This window comes from Marmota monax, unplaced genomic scaffold, assembly GCF_021218885.2.
Source record: "Marmota monax isolate L192 unplaced genomic scaffold, Marmota_monax_Labrador192_F-V1.1 WCK01_AAM20220418_F8-fsc00057, whole genome shotgun sequence".
In the NCBI taxonomy this organism is placed as follows: domain Eukaryota; kingdom Metazoa; phylum Chordata; class Mammalia; order Rodentia; family Sciuridae; genus Marmota; species Marmota monax.
In genome coordinates, this window is record NW_026693933.1 from 10,282,384 (window position 1) to 10,308,316 (window position 25,933).

The 25,933-nt window shown below is 35.2% G+C and overlaps 2 protein-coding genes across 9 annotated transcripts in view; one reads left to right on the forward strand and one right to left on the reverse strand.

The window, feature by feature from the left end:
* Positions 1 to 16,649, forward strand: part of Pals2 (protein associated with LIN7 2, MAGUK p55 family member) — a 126,220-nt gene extending 109,571 nt beyond the window's left edge. For all 7 annotated transcript variants that reach the window (XM_058585355.1, XM_046463496.2, XM_046463500.2 and 4 more), the window contains one exon: positions 12,910 to 16,649. In XM_058585355.1, the coding sequence (XP_058441338.1) occupies positions 12,910 to 13,086 (177 nt within the window). In that variant the 3' untranslated portion in view covers positions 13,087 to 16,649. The remainder of the gene's footprint in view (positions 1 to 12,909) is intronic.
* A 4,474-nt stretch (positions 16,650 to 21,123) lies between these two features.
* Positions 21,124 to 25,933, reverse strand: part of Gsdme (gasdermin E) — a 73,114-nt gene continuing 68,304 nt past the window's right edge. For both annotated transcript variants that reach the window (XM_046463502.2, XM_046463501.2), the window contains exon 10: positions 21,124 to 21,868. In XM_046463502.2, the coding sequence (XP_046319458.1) occupies positions 21,635 to 21,868 (234 nt within the window). In that variant the 3' untranslated portion in view covers positions 21,124 to 21,634. The remainder of the gene's footprint in view (positions 21,869 to 25,933) is intronic.

The window sequence follows — 25,933 nt, forward strand, 5'->3', positions numbered from 1 at the left end:
TCCCCCAATGAGCAGCTCCGTGGTCTGAAAGGGCAGGGAAACAGTCCAATGAGCATCACCGCAGAGGAGCCAATCAGCTAGATGTTGCTGGGGCCGAGGAGCCAATCAGCTAGATGTTGCTGGGGCCGCTGTGAGCCAATCATCAGCCAGCAGCTGGAAGTTTGCTGGCAGCTGGAAGTTTGCTGGGGCCCCTTTGGCTGTGGCTCTCAACATCTCCCCCTCTCTGTTTAAACAACAAGCATGTGGCTTAGGGACCGTGCCTGTTAGGCAGTCCAATTCAACATATGGTCCTTACCCGTCATCGGATGAACTGACCTCTAGGCGTCAGCCTCCTGTCTTAGGTTGGTACCACTGCAATTGGATCATACCCGTCACTGACTACCGGTCCAGCATACAGCCATACTTGTGGATAGGCCTTTGCACCTGTGGGGGGGTGAGGTTCTTTGCCTCACCTCTGTTGGCCCCCAAATTTTAGACCATCACTAGTAGAGGAGGATGCAAAATGCCATGACATTAAGCCAATTGAGGGCTCCTAAATTGTACCACCGGTGACACCATCAGCAAAAATACTCCAGCACTACCACAATTCGCTGTACCAACAGATAGTTCACAATGCATACAGGTGAGCTCACAATGTGTCCAGGCAAGTTCTGCAAGCAGTTCAGTGATGGCTATTGTAGAAGCTGTAGATTGGTTTTATCTTTCACTTCACCAGCACTGGGATGAAGATAGGAGTTCTGGCAATAATGGCTAAAGAAAAAATTATGTAACATTCCAGAAGGCACTAAAAGAAAACAATTTTCTTAACATTTTACATTGTCTTCACCGGCACTGGGATGAAGATAGGAATTCTGGCAATAATGGCTAAAGAAAAAATTATGTAACATTACAGAAGGCACTAAAAGAAAACAATTTTCTTAACAATTTACATTATCTTTAAGAGAATTATTAAATATAATGAAAAGGAAAGGTGAAAGTAAACAAACAGATCTGTTAACCTTCTTTTTTGTTTACATATTAAAACAATCCTCAACAGTTGTTTACCCAATTTAAATTAAACCATATAAATCACGTGAAAAAAAAAATATTTGGATCCATTTTATCATGAGCGCTCATCATATATGATATATGGACATACGTACATTCAAACATATAACACAAAACACAAGTGTGCACACATAATATAATACATACAACACATAACATTATAGTAAAGGCCTTATAACTTTTTACAGGTGAAATCTCCATTGCAATGTTTAAAAACTCTATAGTCAAAAAATAGAACTGATCAGCAAAACATTAACCTAGGTCTGTATGAGCTCAAAAAACAAAATAGAACTTCATGATATGGCAAAGGGCAATAATAAAATAGATATTGAAAAAAGCATCCTGGTTCTGTTGCAGATGTAAGAATAGCCAAACTGGAGTTTTGGATATCAGTTGTTATGGATTTGAGCCAAATCATCTTCTTTTTGGTCTGTAGAAATCGCTTTAGTTAATCTTTCTGGAATCCAAATCGGCTGCTGTTCTCCCTGTGGAAACACATAAACAGACCCCCGACTCCAGACAATCACTGGGTCAGGACCTTGGTTAATCTCTCTGGAATCCAAATCGGCTGCTGTTCTCCCTGTGGAAACACACAAACAGACCCCCGACTCCAGACAATTACTGGGTCAGGACCTTTCCATTGTCCTGTTAGAATATCCTTCCAAAGTACCTTGGGCTTATGTACATTTTTTGGACACATATGCCTTTCCGCAGCACTAAGTCCTGATGAATCCAAATTTAAAAAGTTTAGAGTAAAAAGGGTTATTTTAAGTTTATCTTTGGGGAATATATACCCCTTCCCAATTCCTTCTTTTTGCTTTAATAAGTACATTTTAATAGTTTGATGAGCTCTTTCAACTATGCCTTGTCCCTGTGGATTGTATGGGATTCCTGTTATATGAGTAATGCCAAATGTTGAGCAAAATTGTTTAAAAGAGGTAGAAGTATAACCAGGGGCATTATCTGTTTTTAACTGTTTTGGAACACCCACAGTGGCAAAATTTTGTAAGCAATGAGCTATAACATCTTTAGTTTTTTCTCCGGCATGAAGGGAGCCCATCAAAAATCCAGAAGAAGTATCAACTGTAACATGCAAATATTTTAATTTTCCAAATTCTGGCAAGTGTGTGACGTCCATCTGCCAAATATGGTTAGGTATCAATCCTCTAGGATTGACTCCAAGATTAACTTGTGGTAAAAAGGTCACACAATTTTGACATTGTTTTATTATTTGTCTAGCTTGTTCCTTAGTTATTTTAAAACGCTTTTGTAAAGTATTAGCATTGACATGGAACTTTTTATGAAAATTTATAGCTTCTTCTAGTGTAGAGAAAATATGTATGTCATGTGTAGTTTTATCTGCTAAATCATTGCCCAAACTAAGGGCTCCAGGCAATCCTGTATGTGCCCTGATATGTCCTATAAAGAATGGATCTTTTCTGTCCCCATTGTCCTGTTTGTTCACAATTGTAGCATGTTCTTGGCCTGGCATCTAAAGCCTGTTTTACTGCAGCTGCCACAATTTGCCCTTGTTCATTAATGTCTCTGGCATCTAAAGCCTGTTTTACTGCAGCTGCCACGACTTGCTCTTGTTCATTAATGTCTCTACATAATTTAATATATGTGTTTAAATCTTCATGTTTCCATGGTCTAATGATATCTCTGCACCAACGATTCGCTTGCTCATAAGCCAGGTGTTTTAGTAATGGCATTGCTTGTTCTGTATTCCCAAAAACTCTGGTAGCTGTTTGAATAAGCCTATCTACAAATTCAGCATAAGGTTCATTAGCTCCTTGTATTACCTTAGATAATTGACCTTGTAAACCTCCATGTCCTTGTAAAGTCTTCCATGCCTTAATTGCATCTGCAGCAATTTGTGCGTATACGCCAGGATCATATGCAATTTGTTGCTGCTGATCCTCATAAGGTCCCTTTCCTAACAACATATCTAGATTTCTCTGAGGATAACCAGCTGCTGCATTTCGCCTAGCCGTCTCCTTGCAAAATTCCTCATTGGCAACCTTCCATAACAGGTATTGTCCTCCATTTAGCACAGCTTTACACATATTAGCCCAATCTGCTGGCGTCATGTTCAAGTTGTTAATGGATTCGACCAAGCTTACAGTGAAGGGTGCTTGAGGACCATAGGTTGTTACAGCCTCTTTTAGCTGCTTCACTGTTTTGAAATTTAAAACTTGGTAAAATCGCTGCCCTCCTGCCTCAAATACAGGGCATGTTAATATTTGAGATCTTGTCTCAGGATCCCAACTATCAACTGCGGGGGTTGGGGGCCTCCCAGCATATGGAGGTGGCGCTGTTGGTTGGACACTTACGCCCTCTGGTGATAGAAAGGTGTTAGTAGCAGTCTCCTGTAGAGGTGGTGCTGTTGGTTGGACACTTACACCCTCTGGTGATAGAAAGGTGTTAGTAGCAGTCTCCTGTTGTAACTTTCCCCCTGATGGCTTTTTCTGTTTTACACTTTCTTTCTCTGTCTGACTAGCTTGAGAGGCCTTCTCTTTTACTTGAATCTTTTCCTCTGTCTGACTAACTTGAGAGACCTTCTCTTTTACTTGAATCATTATGTCTTCTCCTTCCTCTACCATTGTCTGAACTGAAGGCTTTGGACTAAGCAAACAAGATATGAACGTCCACAATGGCAATGTGCCAACTGGCAGAGTCCCTGGGCTTTTCTTTTCTATTCTTTTTAAATCTTCACCATGATGGTTCCATTGTGATATATTCAACAACTCCTCCTTAAAAAGCCATGGGCTACATCTTTGTATTGTATCAACGTATGCCCTGATTGTTCTTGATTTTACTGAGATGCCTCCTTCCTCTAACAATTTACTTAACACTCTTTCAGTTTGTTTTTTACTAATTTCTGATCCCGTATTTCTACTATAATACAACCCAACAAGATGACGCCAAACAAAACCGAGACAGAATGAAATAAAAAGGGAACAACAAAAAGTCATTATAGCCTTTCTATCCTCCTGACATGTGCATCCATCCTTTCTCCCTATCTGTTCCTCAGACGTAAATAGTTTTTCCTCAGATGTGAGCGGTTTTTCTTCCGTCTCACTCATCTCCAGGGACAGGCAACTTAAAACAAAAGTGAAGCAAAATAAAAGAGGAATCTTAAAATGGCTACCCATCCTCTCGCCCTGCCCTCAGGGGCGAGCAGTTTCACTTACCCTCAGTCGCTCCCCGTGCGAGCCACCAAATGCCGCAGTCTGGCTGGGCACAATCAGGAGCCACTTGTCAAAAGAAACTAACTTTATTTTTAGAACCACACACGACAAACAAAATAGTCTCTCAGGAAAAACCCTCAGAGCCTCAACTGCCACCACCGGCTTTCCCCAAGCCTCTCTCTCCCACACAAGCTTCTCTCCACCTCCCACAATCCTCCTGCTCTTAAGGCCGATTGGCTGGGTCACGTGGGCGGAGCCAAAAAAGTCCCCCAATGAGCAGCTCCGTGGTCTGAAAGGGCAGGGAAACAGTCCAATGAGCATCACCGCAGAGGAGCCAATCAGCTAGATGTTGCTGGGGCCGAGGAGCCAATCAGCTAGATGTTGCTGGGGCCGCTGTGAGCCAATCATCAGCCAGCAGCTGGAAGTTTGCTGGCAGCTGGAAGTTTTCTGGGGCCCCTTTGGCTGTGGCTCTCAACACAATACCTTTATTTTATTTATTTATTTTTATGTGGTGCTGAGGATCAAACCCAGTGCCTCACACGTGCTAGGCAAGCACTCTACCGCTGAGCCACAGCCCCAACCAATAAGTATTATCTTAATATAATCAATATATAATCTATATTTGAATTTCTCCAAGTCTTAGAATTTTTTATAGCTTATTTGTTTAAATCAGAATCCAAATAATGTTAACATATTGCATTTACTTAATGCCTCCTAAATCTCTCTCTCTTTTTTTAGTATCTTTATTTTTATTTCTTTTTATGTGGTGCTAAGGATCAAACCCAGTGCCTCACACATGCGAGGCAAATGCTCTACCACCGAGCGACAATCCCAGCCCATCTCTTTTAAAATTGTTTTCAACTTAGTTAATTCAGGTGTAATTGATATACAGTTATCTGTACATATCTAGAGTACCCAGTTTGATAAGTTCGAGCATATGTATGCACCCATGAAACCATTCCAACCAAAGTAATGAACCTATCTATCATCTCCGTGCTTTTTCCTGTGTGTCTCTGCAACCACATCCAAACCATTTCCCACAGCATTTACCTCTTCCTGGTTTCTAGCAGACAATATATCTTGAAATCAGGTAGTATTAGTCTTCATAGTTCTTCTTTTTCAAGTTGTTCCATGTCTGTATTTAACTTTCTGAATATTTGAAACATAGTTATAAGTTAATGTTATTATCTTCTAGTCCTATTATTTATGTAAATCCTGGGACAGTTCTGATTTTTTTCCCCATTATGGATAATATTTTCTACTTCTTGCAATCCTGGTTATTTTTTTTTTTTTGGGGGGGGGGTGGTTGTTTTGTTTCAGTTTTTGTTTTTATGCCAGACATTGTGAGTTTTGTTTTGAGATGCAATTATTTGGAAATAGTTTGTTCCTTTTAGGTCTTGTGTTTATAATTTGTTAGTTAAGACCTGAACAGTTCTCATTCTCAGGCCCATTATTCCCCTCTATTGAGGCAAAACCCAAACCCATTTGGTGCTCTTCCAAATGGCCTGTGAATCATGAGTTTTTCTGTTCTGGTAGGAACAGTACTATTCCTGGCTCAGTATAAATATCTATACTCCTTTCTGGTGTTTGACACATGCACCATTGGTGCTCAGCTGACTTCTTCAGGGATCAGCTGCAAATTTCTAGAGTTTGCCCCCATGCTGCTCTTATCTGGTTTTCTGTCCTGCAAAGTTTTCACCTTGGGCTCTCTGAACTCCCAGCTCTGTCCTCAACTTAGTCCTTGGGCTCCTTTTAGGCTTTCCCTCCCCTGCAAACTCTTTCAAGGTTGTAAATGGGGGTATTCACAGGGCTTGCTTCATTTGTTTCCTATCTCTGGAACCTCTTTCATTGCCTAATGTACAGTGTCTTTCAAACTATTGTTTGGCATATTTTTTTTCTGTGTTTTTGTTGTCAGGTGGTAGGGTTAGTGTGGTTCCTGTTATTCCACCTTGGCTGGAAGTAGACATCCCTTCTGGGTCTTTTAATCTGAAAATTCTCACTGCCTGCCTCTTTCCCCTCTAACATTGTAATTTAGTTGTTGTTGTTGTTGTTGTTATTTTATAGGACATTTACCCTCTAGTGTTCCACAGTCTGGATTTTACCCATTCTTTCACTTTCGTTACATTTTCTTCTGTCCTTTCTCTTTCCTGTGAACTGATAGGTAGATCTAGAGGCCCAATCAGATGTAGATTTAGGTGGGTTTCATTGGGGGGTTTTGGTTTTTTTTTTTACAAGAAAAATTCATTTGTTGTATCTTATGTTATTACATCATGGTGCTTATGTTAGGCTGTCTCCCCTTTTGTGATAAGATTAAGTAGTGATAGGGCTAGAGTTGTAGTTCAGTGGTTGAGGGCTTGCCTTGCATGTGTGAGGCACTGGGATCAATTCTCAGCACCACATAAAAATAAATAAAGATCCATTAAGCACTAAAAAAAAAAAAAAAAATTAAGCACTGGGTTCAAAATGGTGACAAACTTTTTACCTAATGATTTTAGCAAGCTTTTGCTCTTTGCCTGGATCAGTTATTGTTTTGTTTTTAGGAATAACAAAGTGGTAATATTCTAAGTTTGTTATTCCTTCTGCATATATAAAACTAGAGTTCTTCTTTAAAAGACCTCAAAAATTTATAACACTGAGTGCCTATTTTTAAAAAATAGACTCCCAAATAAATACACTTATGCTCCACCTCAAAGCCTTAGAAAAGGAAAAACAAATTAATTCCAAAATCAGTAGAGGACAAGAAGTAATTAAGATCAGAGCCAAAATTAATGAAATGGAGAATAAAAAAATAATACAAAGTATTAATGCAAAAAAGAGTTGGTTCTTTGAGAGGATAAACAAGATTGACAAAGCCGTAACTAAACTAACCAAAGAAAAAGAAACTGGGCACTGTGGCGCACACTTATAATCCCAGCAGCTTGGGAGGCTGAGACAGGAGGATCACAAGTTCAGAGCCAGTCTCAGCAAACTCAGTGAGACCCTATCTCTAAATAAAATACAAAATAGGGATGGGGATGTGGCTCTGTGGTTGAGTGCCCCTGGGTTCAATCCCTAGTACCAAAAAAAACCGAAAGAAAAGACCTAAATTAACAAAGTGAAAAAGGAGATGTCATCACAGATACTTCTGAGATCCAGAGGAAACTTTTGAAAATTTATACTCCAGTAAGCTGGAAAATGTAAAAGACATTGACACATTTCTAGATACATATGAAATTGAACCAGGAAGCTGTAAAATACCTAAACAGACCAATATCAAGTACTGAAATTGAAACAGCAGTTAAAAGCCTTCAAAGAAAATCCCAGACCCAGATGGATTCTTAGCTGAGTTCTACAAGTGTTAAAGAATTAACACTTGTCTTTCTCAAATTATTGCATGAAATTGAAAGGCAGAGAACACTCCCAAATACATTCTAGGAAGCCAGTATAACTCTGATATCAATACCAAAGACACATAAAGGAAAGAAAACATCAGAACAATATCCCTGATGAACACAGATGCAAAAATCCTTATTAAAATACTAGAAAACCACATTCAGAAAACACATAAAGCAGATAATATACCATGATCAAGTTGGTTTCATTCAAGGGATACAAGTTTGGCTCAACATACACAAATCAGTAAATGTAATTCAGCACTTAAATAGAATTAAGAACAAGAATCATTATAGTGGATGTAGAAATGGCCTTTACTAAAACCCACCACCTATTTGTGTTAAAAACACTGGAGAAACTATAGGGACATAAGAATTTAACCTCAACATTATAAAGGCTAGATATGACAGATCCAAAGTCAACATCACACTGAATGGAGAAAAACTTAAAGAATTTTTTCTAAAATCAGGAACAAGACAAGATGTCCACAAGATCACCACTTCTATTCAGTATAGTTCTTGAAACTCTAGCCAGAGCAATCAGGCAAGAGAAGGAAATTAAGGAAAAGAAGTCATCAGACTATCTATCTCTCTTTGCTGAAGACATGATCCTATTTTTGGAAGACCCAAAAAACTCCACTAAAAACTTCTAGAACTGATAAACAAATTTTTTAAAGTAGCAGGATACAAGATCAAATTGCTTTCCTGTATTCCAATAATGAATCTACTAAGAAAGAAATCAGGAAAACTATGCCACTTACAATAACCTAAAAAAAGAAAAATACTTGGGAATTAATCTCACCAAGAAGGTGAATGTTCTCTGCAATGAAAACTACAGAACACTGAAAAAATTAAAGAAGACCTTGGAAGATGGAAAGACCTCCCATATTCTTGAATAGGCAGAATTAATATTGTCAAAATGACCACACTATCAAAAACAATATACAGATTCAATACTTTCCTATCAAAATACCAATAACATTCTTCACAAAACTAGAGAAAAACAGTTCTTATATTCATTTGGAAGAATAAGAGACCCAAAATAGCCAACACAATCCTGAGAAAGAGGATAGATGGAGCAGGCGCCACAATACATGAACTCAAATTATACTACAGAGCTATAGTAACAAAAACAACATGGTATTGGCTTCAAAATAGACATGAAGACCAATGGAATAGAATAGAAAAGAAATCACATAGACAAACCCAGACACTTTTGTAGCCAGCTGATAGGGATCAGATACCATAATGATATAGGGAAGATCACTGGAGTTAATATAAGGAGATTGAGAGGGAAGGACAGGAAATAGGGAGAAATATGGAATGAATTTAACAAAATCATTGTATGCATATATAAATGCACAACAGGGAATTTTGCTTTTATGTATATGTAGAAAGAACAAAAGTAAGATCAATAGAAGGAGAACAGGAGGAGGAGGGAAGGGAAAAAGCAGGGGAAAGGGATTGAAATTAAATTTCATGCATGTATGATTTTTGTCAAAATAAACCCAACTACAAGGTATTACTATAATGCTCTAGTTTATGGAGGAAAGGCAGGATACATGCCTGACTCTACCTTTATGGGTCAGCTTGCAGAATAATGAATGGGTTTGTTCCCTGTGGCAGCTATTATTCCTATAGATGTTCAAATTGTCCCATCGTTGACCAGTGTGAGCCTATTTTAGTTGGTGCTGAATAGTTTTTTTATGAGCCCAGTGGTCTTGGATAACTTCCTTGCTGTCTGATATGATAGCTATTCTAGGCTCATCATTTTCATTTTCAATTCTAGGCCAGAAATCAAACATTTTTCAAAAATGTTTTGGTTTCTTTTAGAGTAAATGGTATTTTAAGACTGTAATACAAGGATGCAATGCATATTGTCTCAAGGTTAATCATTGTTTTTAGCTAGACCTTTTTATATTAAAAAAAGCTAGGATAGGGCTGGGGCTGTAGCTACTCGGCAGAGCACTTGCTTAGCCTGTGAGGCACTGGGCTTGATCCTCAGCACCACATAAAAATAAACAAATAAAATAAAAGTGTTGTATTCATCTACAACTACCAAAAAAAAATTTTTTTAAGCTAGGATACATGCTTTTCTGTTTGTACATTTAAAGGACACTGTGTCATGAATTCATACTGATTTTTCCCAAAATCCTTTTATCTTAAAACTAATTCCTTTCCTTATTGCTGAATATATATCATAGTTTTCAGAAACATTGGGAAAGTCAGACTATCACATAATTGTTCATTTGTTTTATCTGACAGTACAAATACAACAGTCTGAGAAAAAAAAATCTTATCAACAGTACCACTTCTGGTGTGATTTCTGTGAACAGCCCCCCGCCCCAAACACATATGCCCAGTTCTTTGTATCTTTAGAACACATACCACCAAATCACTCTGGTTTTTTTTTTTGTTTTCATTTTTGTTTTTTGGCGGGGTGGGTACCTGAGATTCAACTCAGGGACACTCAACTACTGAGCCACACCCCCAGCCCTATTTTGTATTTTATTTAGCGACAGAGTTTCACTGAGTTGGCTTAGCGCCTTGCTATTGCTGAGGCTGGCTTTGAACTCTAGATCCTCCTGTCTCAGCTCCCTGAGCTGTGGGGCTACAGGCATGCACCACTGTGCCCAGCCAAATCACTCTGTTTAATGTGACCTACAATACTTCCTATGTACTTAGGTCAGTTATTATTCTTTTTGATGCTTAAATTATGCTTTCTTCAGCTAGTAAGAGCCTATTCAGTTTGACTTCCGAGTCTTTTTAATACAACCCTAGTAGTTTTTGATTCTTTGCTTCCTAGTATGACAGGCTGTTCCAGGTTATTCTTATGTATTTCCTGACAGGGAACCAGCCATCCAGATGCCCTGATTAGAGATAATCTAGGCTTTCAGGGTGTACATTCAACTCTGTTGGACATAGTTTCTAGGCCTTTCAGTGTCAGAGAGAGGATACAATTTTTTGCTTTAAAAAACATACACAATTAGCTCAACTTGATAGTTCCAATTCAAATTTTATGTTTTATTTGCCTTTTTGCTTCTTATGCTAAAAGTCTTGGTTCCTGATGACATTAACATATTTCTTATTTTGCATATATATAAACAAAGTATACACATATAATTTCTGAGTAACTCTTAATAACAGTATGGTTTTGAAGTTTTAAGTGTCAAGACTTTTATTTAATATTTGAGGATATAGCTATCCCACAAGGTATTGAGTTATTTTGTTTTGAAGTCATTAAAATAGTTTCTTTCTATATGATTAGGCCACTGAATTGAAACACAGGTTTGTTTCATTTTGATTTTGATATCAAGGTATTACCCTTTTTTTCTATTTGCATTTAAATTTGTTGTATAATTCTGTATAACATTTTCGTAGTTTCAATGTAAATTTTAAAAACAAATCTACCTTTTCTCTGTCCTGTCCACTCTCTTTCCTCCCACCTACAAAGGTGGTCATTTTTGGTAACCATTTTTTTTTAAGTATATATGGTTACCTTCCTTCCCCCATTTCTTATATAAAAGGTATCTTAGTCTCTTAGTCTGTATAATAGAAATAGCATATTCTGGAGCTTATTCTATAAAGAGATTCTTTATTCCCCTTTCTGTCTATATTTCACTTTTTGTTACAGGACTTTTTTTTAACAAACCAGATTGCTAATGATAATAATAGGTAAAACTTGTTTTCATGTTGAATTATGATCTTGTTATAAAATTTACCATCAAAGGTATTTTAGTTGTTTCAAACTTATTTAAAAGTCTCCAGGGAAGTGTTCATGGGTATTCAGGTTCCTTGGTCATAGTGGTGAACCCACTTCTCTGTAAGCTTTTTCTTAGGTGTTTTCACCAAAACCACTTATATGCCTCCATTGTTATGCTGATGATGTACTAGCTAGCCTAGACCTAGGATACTTGCCTTGTCACCTACTTTACGTCTCCTTTTGGATGTCTCACAACCACATGGGTGTCTGCTACATACAAAGTAGAACTTTTTGCCCTCCACCCCCCCCCCCAAAAAATCATGCTGTCCTCGTCCTGCATAACCCTTACTCTACATCTTCTATAGCCACCCATTTACTCAAACTGCAAATGTAAGCACTAGCCTTAATGTATTCATTTTCTTCTCTTTCCACATGTAGCCCATCAGCTAATCCTGATGATTTTATCATTAGAATAAATGTCCAGGCTGGTGTCTTTTCCACCCTCTCTGCCACCAACCTTGCTGCATCCACTCATGTCAGATCACATTTCCCTTCATTGTATTGAAACCCTCCAGGCCCTAGCCCTAATCCCCAGCTCTCCATCCACTCTGGTCTTCTTTTAGTCATTTAAATATACCAGGCCCATTGCCCACCTTTGGATTTTCCTCTGCCTGCATTGTTCTTTCTACTGCTATACACATGACAACCTTCTTTTTTTCCCTTACTTTTTTAGCATGACTTTATCTAGAGCAGATGTTAAAATTCTTTATGCCCAATTTGTTTCTTTTATAGCACTTATTACAACATGTAATTTTTTGTGTTTATTTATTTGTTCCTTACCTGTCTGTTTCACTAAAAGTTAGGAACTCTTTCTGGTATTCATGTTTATATCCATCAGGTCCAAAACAGTAGCCACTTTAATATGAGCTTGGTAAATATTTGTAGAATATACAGATATATAATGAAATTCCCAAAACACTTGGAATTTTATGAAAAGCTCTGCCTGCTCATGCAGAACCCATTACTGAAGTACTCCCTACAGCATTCCAAAATGACTAAATATTTCATGAAATATAAATAATACTAACACAAAAAAATAACTAAAAGTGTGTATGAGTGTATGTTTTGGTGGTAAATGGCTAGCATGTGGGTAGTCTTCAAAACACACTTAAGATTCTGAGATTGTTAGTAAATTGGCTTTTATAAATAGCCACTACAAGTTGGACCCCATGATTTACATGGGCCAGAAGATAAAAATCTTCTGAAATAGAAGAATATAGAAACTAGAAGCCAATAACCTGCAATAATTCTTTTATTACTTTAGATTAACTTATGATTATTGCTAATGATTGTTGTCAACAGCCTTTCAGTTAGAAATTTTGTCCAAATATCAATGAAACAGAAGGTACAGAATATTCAAAAATACACCAAAGTAGGTGAAAAGAGTAAGATGAATAGATGATAATGTCCTTTTTTAAATTTTGAGGATTAATATCAGAATTAAAAAAAATGTCCAACCTACATATTTCTTACTTTTAGTTTGAGCAAGTAAATATGCATTACAATACAAACATTTCCTTCTAAAACTCTTCAACAGGACTCTGACTTGAAGAAAACTGTGGATGAAAGTGCACGGATTCAGAGAGCATACAACCACTATTTTGATTTGATCATTGTAAACGACAATCTCGACAAGGCCTTTGAGAAACTACAAACTGCCACAGAAAAACTAAGAATGGAACCACAGTGGGTCCCAATCAGCTGGGTTTACTGATGATTCAATAAGGTTAACAATTAAATAAAACTTTTAAAAAGTGACTCAACAAATAAATCTTGTACTGAGAAAGTACATGCACAGATAGAAGATACCTGCCAAATCTAGGCATTTTTATTGTGTAGATTGAGATAACAGTACACTATTCTGAATTTTTATATAAAATGTGGTTGAAAAGGTGTACTAATATATAATTTATCTTAATTTTTCTAACTTTCTATGGATAATCTTTCTATTCATATCATAAAGAAATGCGTTGAAGCATTTTGTATATGTTTTGATTTAGTACCCTTGCCTTTTTCATCAAAGAAATTTTCCAGTCATTCACACTAACATTGGTCTCACATTTTCACTGTGATAATGAATACTTGAAATAGTTTTGTAAAGCTGTTGTTTAGTTCGGTATTTAAGTAGTGAAGGGTCACTTACTCTAATTAGAAGAAAATAGTAGTTATTGACCTACCTTCTTGATCAAATTTCTTACAGAAACAAAATCTTAATGTCAGTGTCAGTTAGTCTTCTACCATTTAAAGACTTGAACATGAAAAGTCTGTTCAAGGCCACATATTTTTCATTATTTCAGAGATGTATGGCTATCCATTCTAATTTGTACAAATAGAATAGTCTTTTCATTTGTCATTAGTGAAAAAATGAAGAGCAATACCTTGCACTCTCCTATGAGGTTCTTCTTTTCATTTATTGCCGTGACATGCTGATGCTAACTAATTTAACATATACACATAAGCTCGGGCTAGAAGCAAGGTCATGCAGACTAAGAGAGTGCCTTATCCTGTAAAACCTTACACAAAATGATGCTTAAAGAAAGTTTATTTATTTTATATGTAAAACTTATTTGAACCAATTACTTTAGTTTTCCTTAAAGAATATGGTCAGCAAAATATGGCTCTGCAAATTTGTGTAATGTTTGACAATTTAAGTTTGCAGTTAGTAGTTTTTTGTTGTTGGTTTTTTTTTTTTTTTTTTGTGAATGATCATTGTGCTTTTTGAAATACATGATCAATAGGGTACTTGTTCTATTTGTTGCGTCAAAGATTAAATCCAAGCCAGACACAGTGGGACACACCTGTAATCCCAGCAGCTCTGGAGGCTGAAGCAGGAGAATCGAAAGATCAAAGCCAGCCTCAGCAACAGCGAGGCACTAGGCAACTCAGTGAGACCTTGTCTCTAAATAAAATACTGAAAAAAAAGGACTGGTGATGTGGCTTAATGGTTAAGTATCCCTGAGTTCAATCTCCAGTACCAAAAAATAAAAGATTGAATCCACTGAATAATTTACAAAATTTGAGAGTAACTGTCAGCTGTCATGTACGCATACACGTATATACACACACAATACATATGTATAATATTACATATACTATGTACTATGTATGTTAAGTAATTTTTATATTTTTTTTATATTTCTCTTAGGAAACAGACTTTTTTGTTTAATGATTAGGAAAAATGTCCTCTTTAAATGCATTGATATAATACACAAATTTCCACATTCACCTCTGTTAATATCTTCTTCAGGATTCTTGGATGGTATAAATTCTTCCTAAAACATATTCAGATATGCAGCCATCACTATGTTACAGTTAACTTTTCATATATACAATATTCACACTTTTAAGGGTTTGGTGCTTAACTATTGATGATCATCTTTGTCTAGTGGCCTCAGACACCTGGCTGCTGAATGTGTTTCTCCCCTCATCCAAGCTGTCACATGGAGTGCCAGCTGGGAAGAGAAAATATATGGCAATAAACAGTATTCACACTGTGTTTTAAATCATTTTCACAATGAAATGATATACACAAATTGCTGTATTATTAAAATTGGAAAGCTATAGATTTTTTAAAGTTCTAATTCCAGAATCACATAGCCGGTTCATAAATTTGTTTTTCTTTTAAGCTACATGAATCAAACGCTCAGTATCAAGTTGGTGTCCTGTGACTTAATGTTTTAACACACTGTAAAGTTTAAGAGAAATTTCAGTTCTGCACTCTCAGGAAATGCACAGTATTATCCAGTGTACCTTCGTGCTGCTCCATGAGGCCTATCTAAACAGCTGTGGGATAACTCTTGCAGCACAGGAGTTTGTCCACAAAATATTTCTACCTTCTTGGTACAACAGAGATGACTTTCACATATATATTTTTAGCCTTGTGTGATATAAAAATGCATATTATCTGGAATATAGTCTATACTTAAAGAAATTATTTCTATAATAAATGTATTTATAATTGATTACATAATTAATGCAGATTACGTTCCTCCTAATATGGAATGAAATGATGCAATTTAGTTCATTTCAGCATAGATGCAAATGCTGAAGAAAAATAAATTCAGAAAAGTTCATTGTATCTCAGTGAAGAGTCACCAAACTTTAAACCCAAACAAACTAGCAGTGCTGTGCTGAGGCAAAGAGGCCCAGAGATTCTACCCTGGATTCTTCCTAGATAATATGATCAAAGAAATGTGTACAAGATAATAAGACTTTTTTTCTGAAAGCTTTACTGAAAAGAAAATGGTTTACAGTGATATTGAACAATTATAATAGATACAGTACACACACACACACACACACACAGGTGCTTTGGAGATACATGGTGTGTTGATACATGAATGCAAATGAGGGTTGCTTATGGACTGTGAGTGTCCACGTTCAGCATTCAAGGCATGACTATTTATAGACATTAAAGGTTATATATTTTCAAATGTTTAAATGCCCATAGAAGTAAAGTCCCTGAATAAGTCATTTAACTAGAGCTACTGGAGTATGCTTTATACCCTACAAGTAGAATTTTCACTTTCATTACAGGTATGATTTTATTAGGCAATCTCCATTTTTATTTGATATTTATATAATATCAAATGTCAAATACATCAGGGGTTTTTTTTTGTGGCCAACTTTGTACAATTGCTGACCATAGTTCTAAAATAGAAATTGTTTCAGAAAACCAGTATTACTATAGCAATAGTAGCCTAAACCCAGATTCTAGAATCTAGTATAATAGCCTATAAGGAGTTACCTTTAAAACAGCAAATTGGTTATTAAAACAAATTTAGAAAATAATCCATAGTTATACTCAGTACAAAAAAAATATAACCCAAATTAGCAATAAAAGCCAATAGCATGACATTACAGATTATGACCAGATATTGTTTTGGCCATAATATCCTAATGACAATAAAGCACTTAGATATAACACATGTCATGATCCTGTGATTGGAGTTGATTTTTAAGATGGATAGCCAGAGTTAGGTATAATTTTGGATTAAAAAATTCAAAATGAAAAAGCTTTGAAAATTGGTCAAAATAATAATCTACTTAAATTTTTTGTGACTTCTGAAACAATACTCCATTATTCAGAAATCACAGGCTAGATAGAACAATAATTTTACATAATCTTTATACTAAATATGGAAAAGGCAACCCTGAAGTTTTATGTACATAGATCTTTTTTTAATGTTTGAGTTGACGTGTGTGTATACACCTCTGTGTTTAATATGTGATATCCTCTCAAAACATACAATTAATAAAACCAAATATACTCACCAATTTATGATAGCCAGTGTTCTAAAATTTTTAATCTCAAATTCCTAGGTAATTAAAACTGTTTTAGATTGTTTTGAAAGGCTTGATTCTACCTTTAAATTGACATTAATCTCCTTTCTGAAAAATATATGAGAAGTTCAGAAAATTATTGTTCATGATTATAATTTAATTTCCTTAAGGAAAAAAAAGAGTTCTGGATGGAAGCATCTTGGGAAATATTTAACCCTTCAATTTAATTTGTTGATAAGATTCAGGCTTCAAAGTTGTGAGACATGCCACTCCTTGTTTGAAGGGATTTGCTGTGAGAATTCATGTAATAACATGTAATATATTTGAAGTTCTTAGGAGAAATTCAATATTTTAAATAATGGGATATTGTATATAGTGCAAGCAAATATTTACAAACTTTTAAGAGTACATTTAATTATTCAGCATCTTATCAGTTTTTATGTAAGTGTATGTTATATACCTGAGGAAGATGATGTTCTATAGTTTTGTAAGGTTATTTTTTAACTGCATATTTATTCTAGTTTTTTTTCAAGTTATATTCTTTTTTTAAAAAAGATTTCTTATATTCCATCATGTTACCATGTGTGTTTCTGGAATGAGTTTTGAAAAATTCACAATCAAATGTGAGTCCTCAGTGCATTAGAAAGCAAGAAAATGATGGTATCGCATTTTTAAGGTAAGAAGCATGACTTATGCCACTTTGGCAAAATAATCTCTCATGATAAAAGTGAAAATAGTGTCCTTCTAGCTATGATCCTAATTCTTCTACCATGTGATTTTTGATAAACTTTACATCTACCTTTACATTTGTTATTCTACTTGTTAAGTAGGCTTAAGTTAATACTTGTCTTCGCCTTAAATGATTCGGAGTCATTATTTATAACTGAGATGTGGTAAGTATTTATTAGGTTACTTTATTAAATGTATTCACTTATTTTGAGGTTACTTTTCTTTCAGTTCCTTTAAACTGTACCTCTTTCTGAGGTCATGCAGTGGATGGTAAACACCATTCAGGAATCCTACCTCTAGGTTTAAAACAGCCCCAAGGATGCAGTTCCAGCCTGGAAGAGGGTCTGCTCTGCTTTCTCAGCTATCCTAGTGAGGAGGTCCTTTTTAGTTTAGAATCCCATTCCAAGTCCAAACTTTTAGCAAATCTTATGCCAACCAGACTACTCACAAAATATAAGTAAGCAGTCCAGTACTCTTACATCAGAACAGACTGATCTTTGCCCCTTAAAGCTGCCCTACTTTATTGTTATGCCTAAAATTTATCACTGCAGCCCTATTACTTAACCCATAGTGTTAAGTTTAACAGACATCTATTTCTTTATAGGAAGAAACATTGACTGTTAGGTCTCATTAATGAACTTCAAATTTCAGATAATAGTTATTTCTCCTTAGAACTGCTTCTTGGCCACTAGTCGATAATGCAGTGTTATGATAAATCTGATTTATCTTCACACACAGAAGGTCAAAAGCAGCAGTTCTTCTTTTTCTCCTTTTTCATACTAGCCTTTGTTGTTTTCTATTTTCTAGCACAACTGAGAACACGTCTATAGTTAAAGATAAATGCTACTTGTATTTTGGAAATTAAATGATTTACTAGTAATAAATCAACCTTCTTTGAGTCCCATGAAGTAAGTAGTGTTGCTACTATAAAACAGAAGCCAAAGTCTTATTTTTTGGTGCTGGGGATTGAGCCCAGGTCCTTATAGAGCATGCTAAGCATGCCCTCTACCAGAGTAAGCTAAGCCCCCAGCCCTTTAAAGTAAAAGTCTTTATTGTACTTCATCCAACAGTGTAAGCCAGGGATAGCAACACCTAAAATATGACAGGCCATACATTAAAAAATTGGCTTTCCTCCTATCAGTCAAAATGGCCTAAGAACTTAGAGGAAAACTAATGAACTTACTGAAAATGGAAAAAAATCACAGCAGTAAAAATTCATCAGTTAAGGACTGGGGATTGTAGCTCAGAGGTAATGTACAAGGCCATAGGTTCGTTCCCCAGAACCCAAAACAAAAAATCTTCATCAGTGTAAATTACCGACATCAAACCAAAAGTCATTACCAGTTAAAGTGTATGTTTCTTATTTTCTGAAATAAAAGTGGATAATTGTATAAGTAACATTGCTTTTAAGACAGAAAGCTTGTTCTGATAAATGTGATCCTAGAGAGAAATAACTTAGTCTGTTCAGAAAGAAAGAGATTTGATGCATAGCTCCTCTACATCTGTACTTAAAATATAAGGTGAATAGTTCTTTGGGCTATGTATCCTCTTTTAAGAAAAAAAAATTGCTGACTGGTTCTTGTATTTTCAATAACATTTTTTTAAGTGGTATCTTAGATTCTGTTGTGGAAGAATAAACAGTAGGGTTCAGGAACAAGTGCGATTTTCTGGATGTTATATGTTGAGCTCTTTTAGGGCCCATGAGGGATATTTGATGTGAAACCTTGCTTCAGGAATTTTTTAATCCTTTTTTTTTCCAGTTCATTTCTGATATATCTTTCCTTTGAACACAAATGCATGCTATTTTTAACCTCTAGTCTTTGAAGTGATTATTGAAGAGAATATTTTTTTTAATGGAGGGCAAAATGCTTGTTAGCTATCTAAAAATCAAAGCTGAACAAGCTGCTTAAGTTTCTGATGAAAAGGTTTAAAAATAAAAATTAAATGCTATTGCTTTCTAAGTAATTGTATTCTAACTAGTTCCTGTATAAAAAAAACATTACTGCTGTTCTTGTATAAATAAAATTTTCCTGGAGTACAATTAAGTATTGATTTTTCAGTAACTTTCCCATTAATTCTTTTCACATATTTCCATATGCTATCAAGAACAAAAATTATTGAAATGTTCAATTTGTGAGATTACATACTCCTAGTAAAATATTTTTGTACATATAAAGAAATAAATATTTACTATTGTAGAAATGTAGTGTTTCATGTATAGATAGAAGTGATTTGGAGACAAAATAACAGGACATCAGATTAGCTTTGGAAATTTTTTTTTAAGTACTAGTAGTCTGTAAAAAAAAAAAGTTCCTAACGTTATTATTTTTTTTATCTAAATAAATTTTTTCCTTCCTCTGTTTTTTAACAAGGAAACCCTAATCCTTGTTTCCTCTATTCTAACCTCAGCAAATGTCTGGCTTTTAAAGCCCACACACTGAAGGAAAGAATTGAAGAATTGGGGAAGATTAAAATATAGAATCATGAAAACAAGTCCTCAGCTTAGGTGGCACAAGTGTAAAGGCCATTTCCCAGCTCTCCAGGAAAGAGAGAAACTCTGGGGTGTAAGACAATAAGCTGACCTGCTGCCCCACATAGCATAGCCCACTGTCTGCAACAAGAGAGGATGTGAACCCCCCAAGGCTGGCAAGAGATGGAGGCACAGCCAAGGGTTCACACAGGAAACCTTTGTCAGAAAGTGCCCTTTGCAACTCTCCCAAGTTGTTTTCCAGCATTCCATCCTCACATGTGAGAAGTTGCTAGTCTAATGTATTTCAGATGTCTCCAGAGAAATTAGGTTTTTGTATTATTCATTCTTCCATCTTAAACAAACTTTGTTTTGTTTTGTTGTTGTTTGAATTAAGAGGATAATACATACAAAATCCTAACAGGAATAGGAAAAAATCTCCCTTTGCCTCTTGTCCCAACTTCTAAGTCCCTGAAACCAAGGGAGCCAATGCTTGGTTTCTTGTAAACTCTTTAAATGCATATCAATATGTGAATGTTTCTTTTTTACACAAACTCATATTATACATTATTTGCTGTTCTTTATCTTCAGAAAACATGGCAAACAAAGACACATTTAGTGTCACCAATTTAATATTGCTCTCATTTTGCATATTCCTTTCCAACTTGTATATAAGGTAATTATTTTTGTATAGTTGCCACCACAATGTACTTTACTTCTTTCCCCCCTACATAGAATAAGCATTTGCATAAGGCATAGTGTCATCTTTTAATGAGTGATGAAAAGGTGTTTGCTTTATATTTTCTTTGTTGATGTTCATTAAACTCTAAGGGGAAGAAGGGGACTAATGTATTTCAGATGTCTCCAGACAAATTAGTGTACAAAGTTGAGGTTAAAAAAAGAAATGTGCTGAGCAATATGCTTCCCTAACCACTGTTCTTCCTCATCTTTAGTGGCTCCAGGTTCCAGATATATTACAGCAGATCCTGTTGATGGAACCTCTTGGGGATGCAGTCTAAGCTATTTATGATAGAAAGAAGTCAAAACAGAATAAAAAGCAAAAAAAAATTTTAAAAGTTCAAGTTTTCCTTGGATAGAAAGTATAGCAATGACAAATTAAATTACTACATGCATAGGAACTTTGTTCTAGATGTAGAATTAGCATATTCATCAAAACAAGGCAAGGCTAGAACCCATAGGCAGGGTTTTTTTTAATATTAGTGTTGAATTTGTTTTGTTTCATTAGTAAAATTTTGTTTTGCAGAAGAATACTCCAGGAACATTTACAGTTTATTTTTTAATCATCAAATATGTACAGTGCATCCAATACATAGCCAATTTTGTGACAAGAAATTGTCTTCCCTCAGCAGTCAAAATTTAAAATGAATTTTTGGATTAAAATGTCAAGACTATTCTGTGTTCACATGTAACAGAAAGTGGAAAATGTAAGAAAGTGATAGATGGAACCATTATTCTGGGGGAAAAAATAAAGGTTTGAATGTACACTAGGTTGGAATCTCAACTCTTCTCAGGTCCTAGAATCTATCTTGGATGTGGGTATCCACCATTTACCAGCATAGGAGAGATTCTAATGGAATGAAACTGTTTCAAGAGTCCCTTGTGTCATTCAGAATGCAGAAAGTCAATACTTAATGTGTTTTTTAATTCATTTCATTGATCAACTTTTAACATGCATTAGACCTAAATCCCAAATTATTATCTTAACAATTCTGAAACATACTCAGCTTTGCCAATATTGTGTGCTTCTGATTGACAAATGGCATTACTCATGTTCTTTGCCTAAAGTATAGAGTCCATTCAGGGTAATACAGAGAATTAGTGGGAAAACATGAGAATCCTTCAGGACAACAGCTTTCACAGATGACTGTAGTCTCTCCAGGTTAATATTGGTTGAGGCAAATAAGCGTTTCACAATCCCAAACTTCTCTGTATCTTTCAGAGGAGCCAAAATTGGGTCTTCAAGATCAGATACTCCACTATCAGACAAAGCATGGAACTGAAATGACATATTTAAACAAACTCAATTTAAAATGTCATAGAAAATCCAGTTTGACAGCAGCACGTTTCTAGGTAATTATGGAAAACTTGTGAGATGTAACAACATATATTGATCTAGACCACGACCTGAGACTTGATTTTTAACCAGTTTATCCCTAGAGTCCTCTGTCTGCATCCCCAGCCTGAACTCTACTTTCTTTCTAGACCCCATTAACTATAGTAGCTTAGGAAGATCAAATTTATATCTTTTTCATATATCAGTATGTAGAGTTCATCATTTTTTTGTTTTTATTGAGACCTAATTTGTACATAATTATAGGGTTCATCATGGTAAGTCACTGCATGTATACAGTGTGTAATAATCAAATCAGGGTAACAGGCATTTCCATCCCTTTAAATATTAATCATTTTGATATGTTGGGAAATGTGTGCTCTTCTAGTCATTCTGAAGTATATCATAGATTTTTTTTTTTTTTAAACCAGGGATTGAACTCAGGGCACTCAGCCACTGAGCTGCTAAGCACCTGAGCTGCTGGGATTACAGGCATGTGCCACCATGCCCAACTTTTTCATAGATTGTTTTAACCTGCAGTTATCCTACTGTGCCAAAGAAGAACCAGAACTAATTCCTTGACTCAATGTTTGGTTCTCCTGAGTGAACTTTCCCCCACTCCCTCTCCTCTTCTGGTCTCTAGTGACCTCTAGTCCACTTCATTCTTCATTGTACTGTGATAACATGTATTTGTCTTTCTGTGTCTGGTTTACTTCACTTAAAATGATTTTCAGTTCCAGCCACATTGCTGCAAAAGATAGGATTTCATTCTGTTTTATGACTGGATAATATTCCATTACATATGTAGACCACATTTTCCTTTCACCTACCCTAGAGCATCTTGATTGTGCCCACATTTTAGTGGTTGTGAAAACAGTTGCAATAAACATGTGGATATAAGTATCTTTTGGTATAATAATTTTAAACTCCTTTGGGCATGTACTAAATAGTGGAATTTTTTAATCATGTGGTAGTACTGTTTTTAGATTTTTAAGGAAATTGCCATACTTTTTCATAATGGCTACACTATACCTTCCCACCAACTGTATATAAGAGTTTCCCTTTTCTCTACATCCTTGCCAGCACTTTCTTATGTTTTGTCATTTTGATGATAGCCGTTTTAACTGGGGTGAAATTATATGTCATTGTGATTATGATTTGCATTTCTCTGATGATTAGGGATATTGAATCGTTCTTTATATACTAGTTAGCTTCTTTTTAGAAGTGTCTGCTTAGTTCTTCCCATTTTTTAATTGGATTTTTATAGTATTCAACTTTTTTAGTTTCTTATATATTGTGGATATCAATGCTTTGTCAAATGAATAATTTGCAAAAATAGCATTTGTATATTTGAATAGATTTTCTCCCATTCTTTCTGTTATTTCCTTTGCTGTGTAGAAGTTTGATATAATCCCATTTGTCTAGTTTTACTTTTATTACCTATGCCTTTGAGGTTCTATCTAAAAAATCATCGTCAACACCAATTCTTGAAGTATTTTCTTGCAGTGATTTCATAGTTTTAACATTTAAGCCTTTGATCCAGTTTGAGTTGCCTTTAATATACAATGAGATGAAAGGATTTGGTTGCATTTGTCTGCATATGCATAACCAATTTGGCCAACAACATTTATAGGAGACTCTTTTCTCTATGTTCTTGGTGCCTTTGTCAAAAATCAGTTAACTGTATGGAGGTAGATTAAGTTGTGTTCTGTTCCATTAATCAGTGTCTTGTTTTCATGCTAGTACCATGCTCTTTTAGTTACTGTAGCTTTTAGTGTGTTTTGAAGTCAGCTATTGTGACGTCTCTAACATTTTTCCCCTCCTTAGGCCTTATATCAGCCATTATGGGTGTTTTGTGGTTCCCAATGAATTTTAGGATTGTTTTTTCTATCTCTGTGAAGAAAGTAATTGGCATTTTCATGGGAATGGCATTCAATCTATAAATTACTTTGGGTTGTATGATCATTTTAGCAATATTGATTCATCCAATTCATAAACACCAACACCTTTCCATTTTTGTGTGCCTCCATAACTTCTGTATATTTCTATTAGATCTTTGCTCTATAGTATGGTTTAACTCAGATGTTTCTTTGTTTGATTTTGTCTGAATGATCTGTTCGTTGAAGAAGTGGGGCATTGAAGTTCCAACTATTATTGTATTATATTTTCTCCCTTTAGATCTAGTAATATTTGTGTATTTGGATGGTCCCCTATTGAATGCATATATGTTTATAATTGATATAGCTTATTGCTGAGTAGAAATTTATAACAATATATAATGATCTTCTGGCCTTTTTTATACTTTATTTTGATTTGATGTTTGCTTTATCTGATATGAATATACCCACTCCTGCTCACTTTTGGTTTCCAAATTTTCACTTTTAGTTTGTCTTTACCAGTGAAGTGAGTTTTAAGAAGCACATAGTTGGGTAGCGGCGGCTTCTTCATCAATCCATTCAAGTAGTCTGTCTTTTGGTAAATTCAGTCTACTTACTTTCCAGGTTATTAGAGATAACTTCTTCCTGTCATTTTGTTGTTTTCTACCTGCTTTGTATATTTTTTGTTCTTTTCTACTTCTCATTGTTTTTGTGACTTAGTAGTTTTGTGTCATGCAAAATTCTTTTTTCTTTCATGTATCTACTCCTCTAGTGACTTTTTATATTTCTATGTGATTTCATGATGGTAGTACTCTTTTGTTTTTAACGTAGGATTGATCTTGTGGTGAATTCCCTCAGTTTCTGCTTATCAGGAAAAGACTTTTTTCTTCTTTTGTTTGAAGGATAATTTAATGGGTCCAGTTTATTGATTGACAGGGTTTATTTTCTTTCAGTGTTTTGAATATATCATCTCATTCTCTCTGACCTTTAAGGTTTTGCTGGGAAATCTGTAAGTCAAATGGGCATTCCCTTGTATCCTTGTATGTGACTTAATCTTAAAAATAGCAAGAGAATAGCTATTTGTGACATTATGTACTTTTGACATTATGACTATAATACTGTGGTATAGGTCTATTTTGGTGAGTCTAGTTGGGGTTGTTTGAGCTTCTTACATCTGTATATCCATATCACTAAAGATTTGGAAAATTTTGGGGTTTTCTTCACAAAAATTGTTTTTTCAGCACCTTTTGCCTTTCCTCACCTTCTGGAATTACTACAATACCAATATTTGTTTACCCAGTGATGTCCGATAAATCTCATAGGCTTTCTTTAATTTTATTTTGTTGTTGTTGTTGTCTCACTGAGTTAATTCAAAAGACCTCCTCAGATTCAGAAATTCTTTCTTGGGCTTATTCTATTCTGTTGTGGAAACTCTCTATACTGTTTTTCATCTCATTCTTAAAATTTTTAGCTCCAGAATTTCTGATTGGTTCTTTTTATTATTTTTATCTCTTTGGTGATTATGTCATTCATATCATGAATATTTTCCAATTCTTTGTACTTTTTATCTGTATTCTCTTGCATCTCACTGAGTTTCCTTTGGATCCTTATTTTAAATTTCTTTCTCAGCCCTCATGGTTATACAAAATTACATACAAGAGGAAGTGAGGGGAAAGGGAAAAAAAAAACAAGGGGGAGAAATGAATTACAGTAGATGGGGTAGAGAGAGAAGATGGGAGGGAGGGGAGGGGAGGGGGGATAGTAGAGGATAGGAGAGGCAGCAGAATACAACAGACACTAGTATGGCAATATGTAAATTAGTGGATGTGTAACCGATGTGATTCTGCAATCTGTATACAGGGTAAAAATGGGAGTTCATAACCCACTTGAATCAAAGTGTGAAATATGATATGTCAAGAACTATGTAATGTTTTGAACAACCAACAATAAAAATTAAAAAAAAAACTTTGATCATTAAATTCTAAACCTAAAAATAAATACATATATTCTCAAAAAAATAAATAAATAAATAAATTTCTTTCTCGGGCATGCCATAGATTTCCTTTAAGTTGAGATCTGTTTCTAGAGAATCATTGTTCCTTTTCAGTGGTGGCATATTTCATTTCATGTTTCT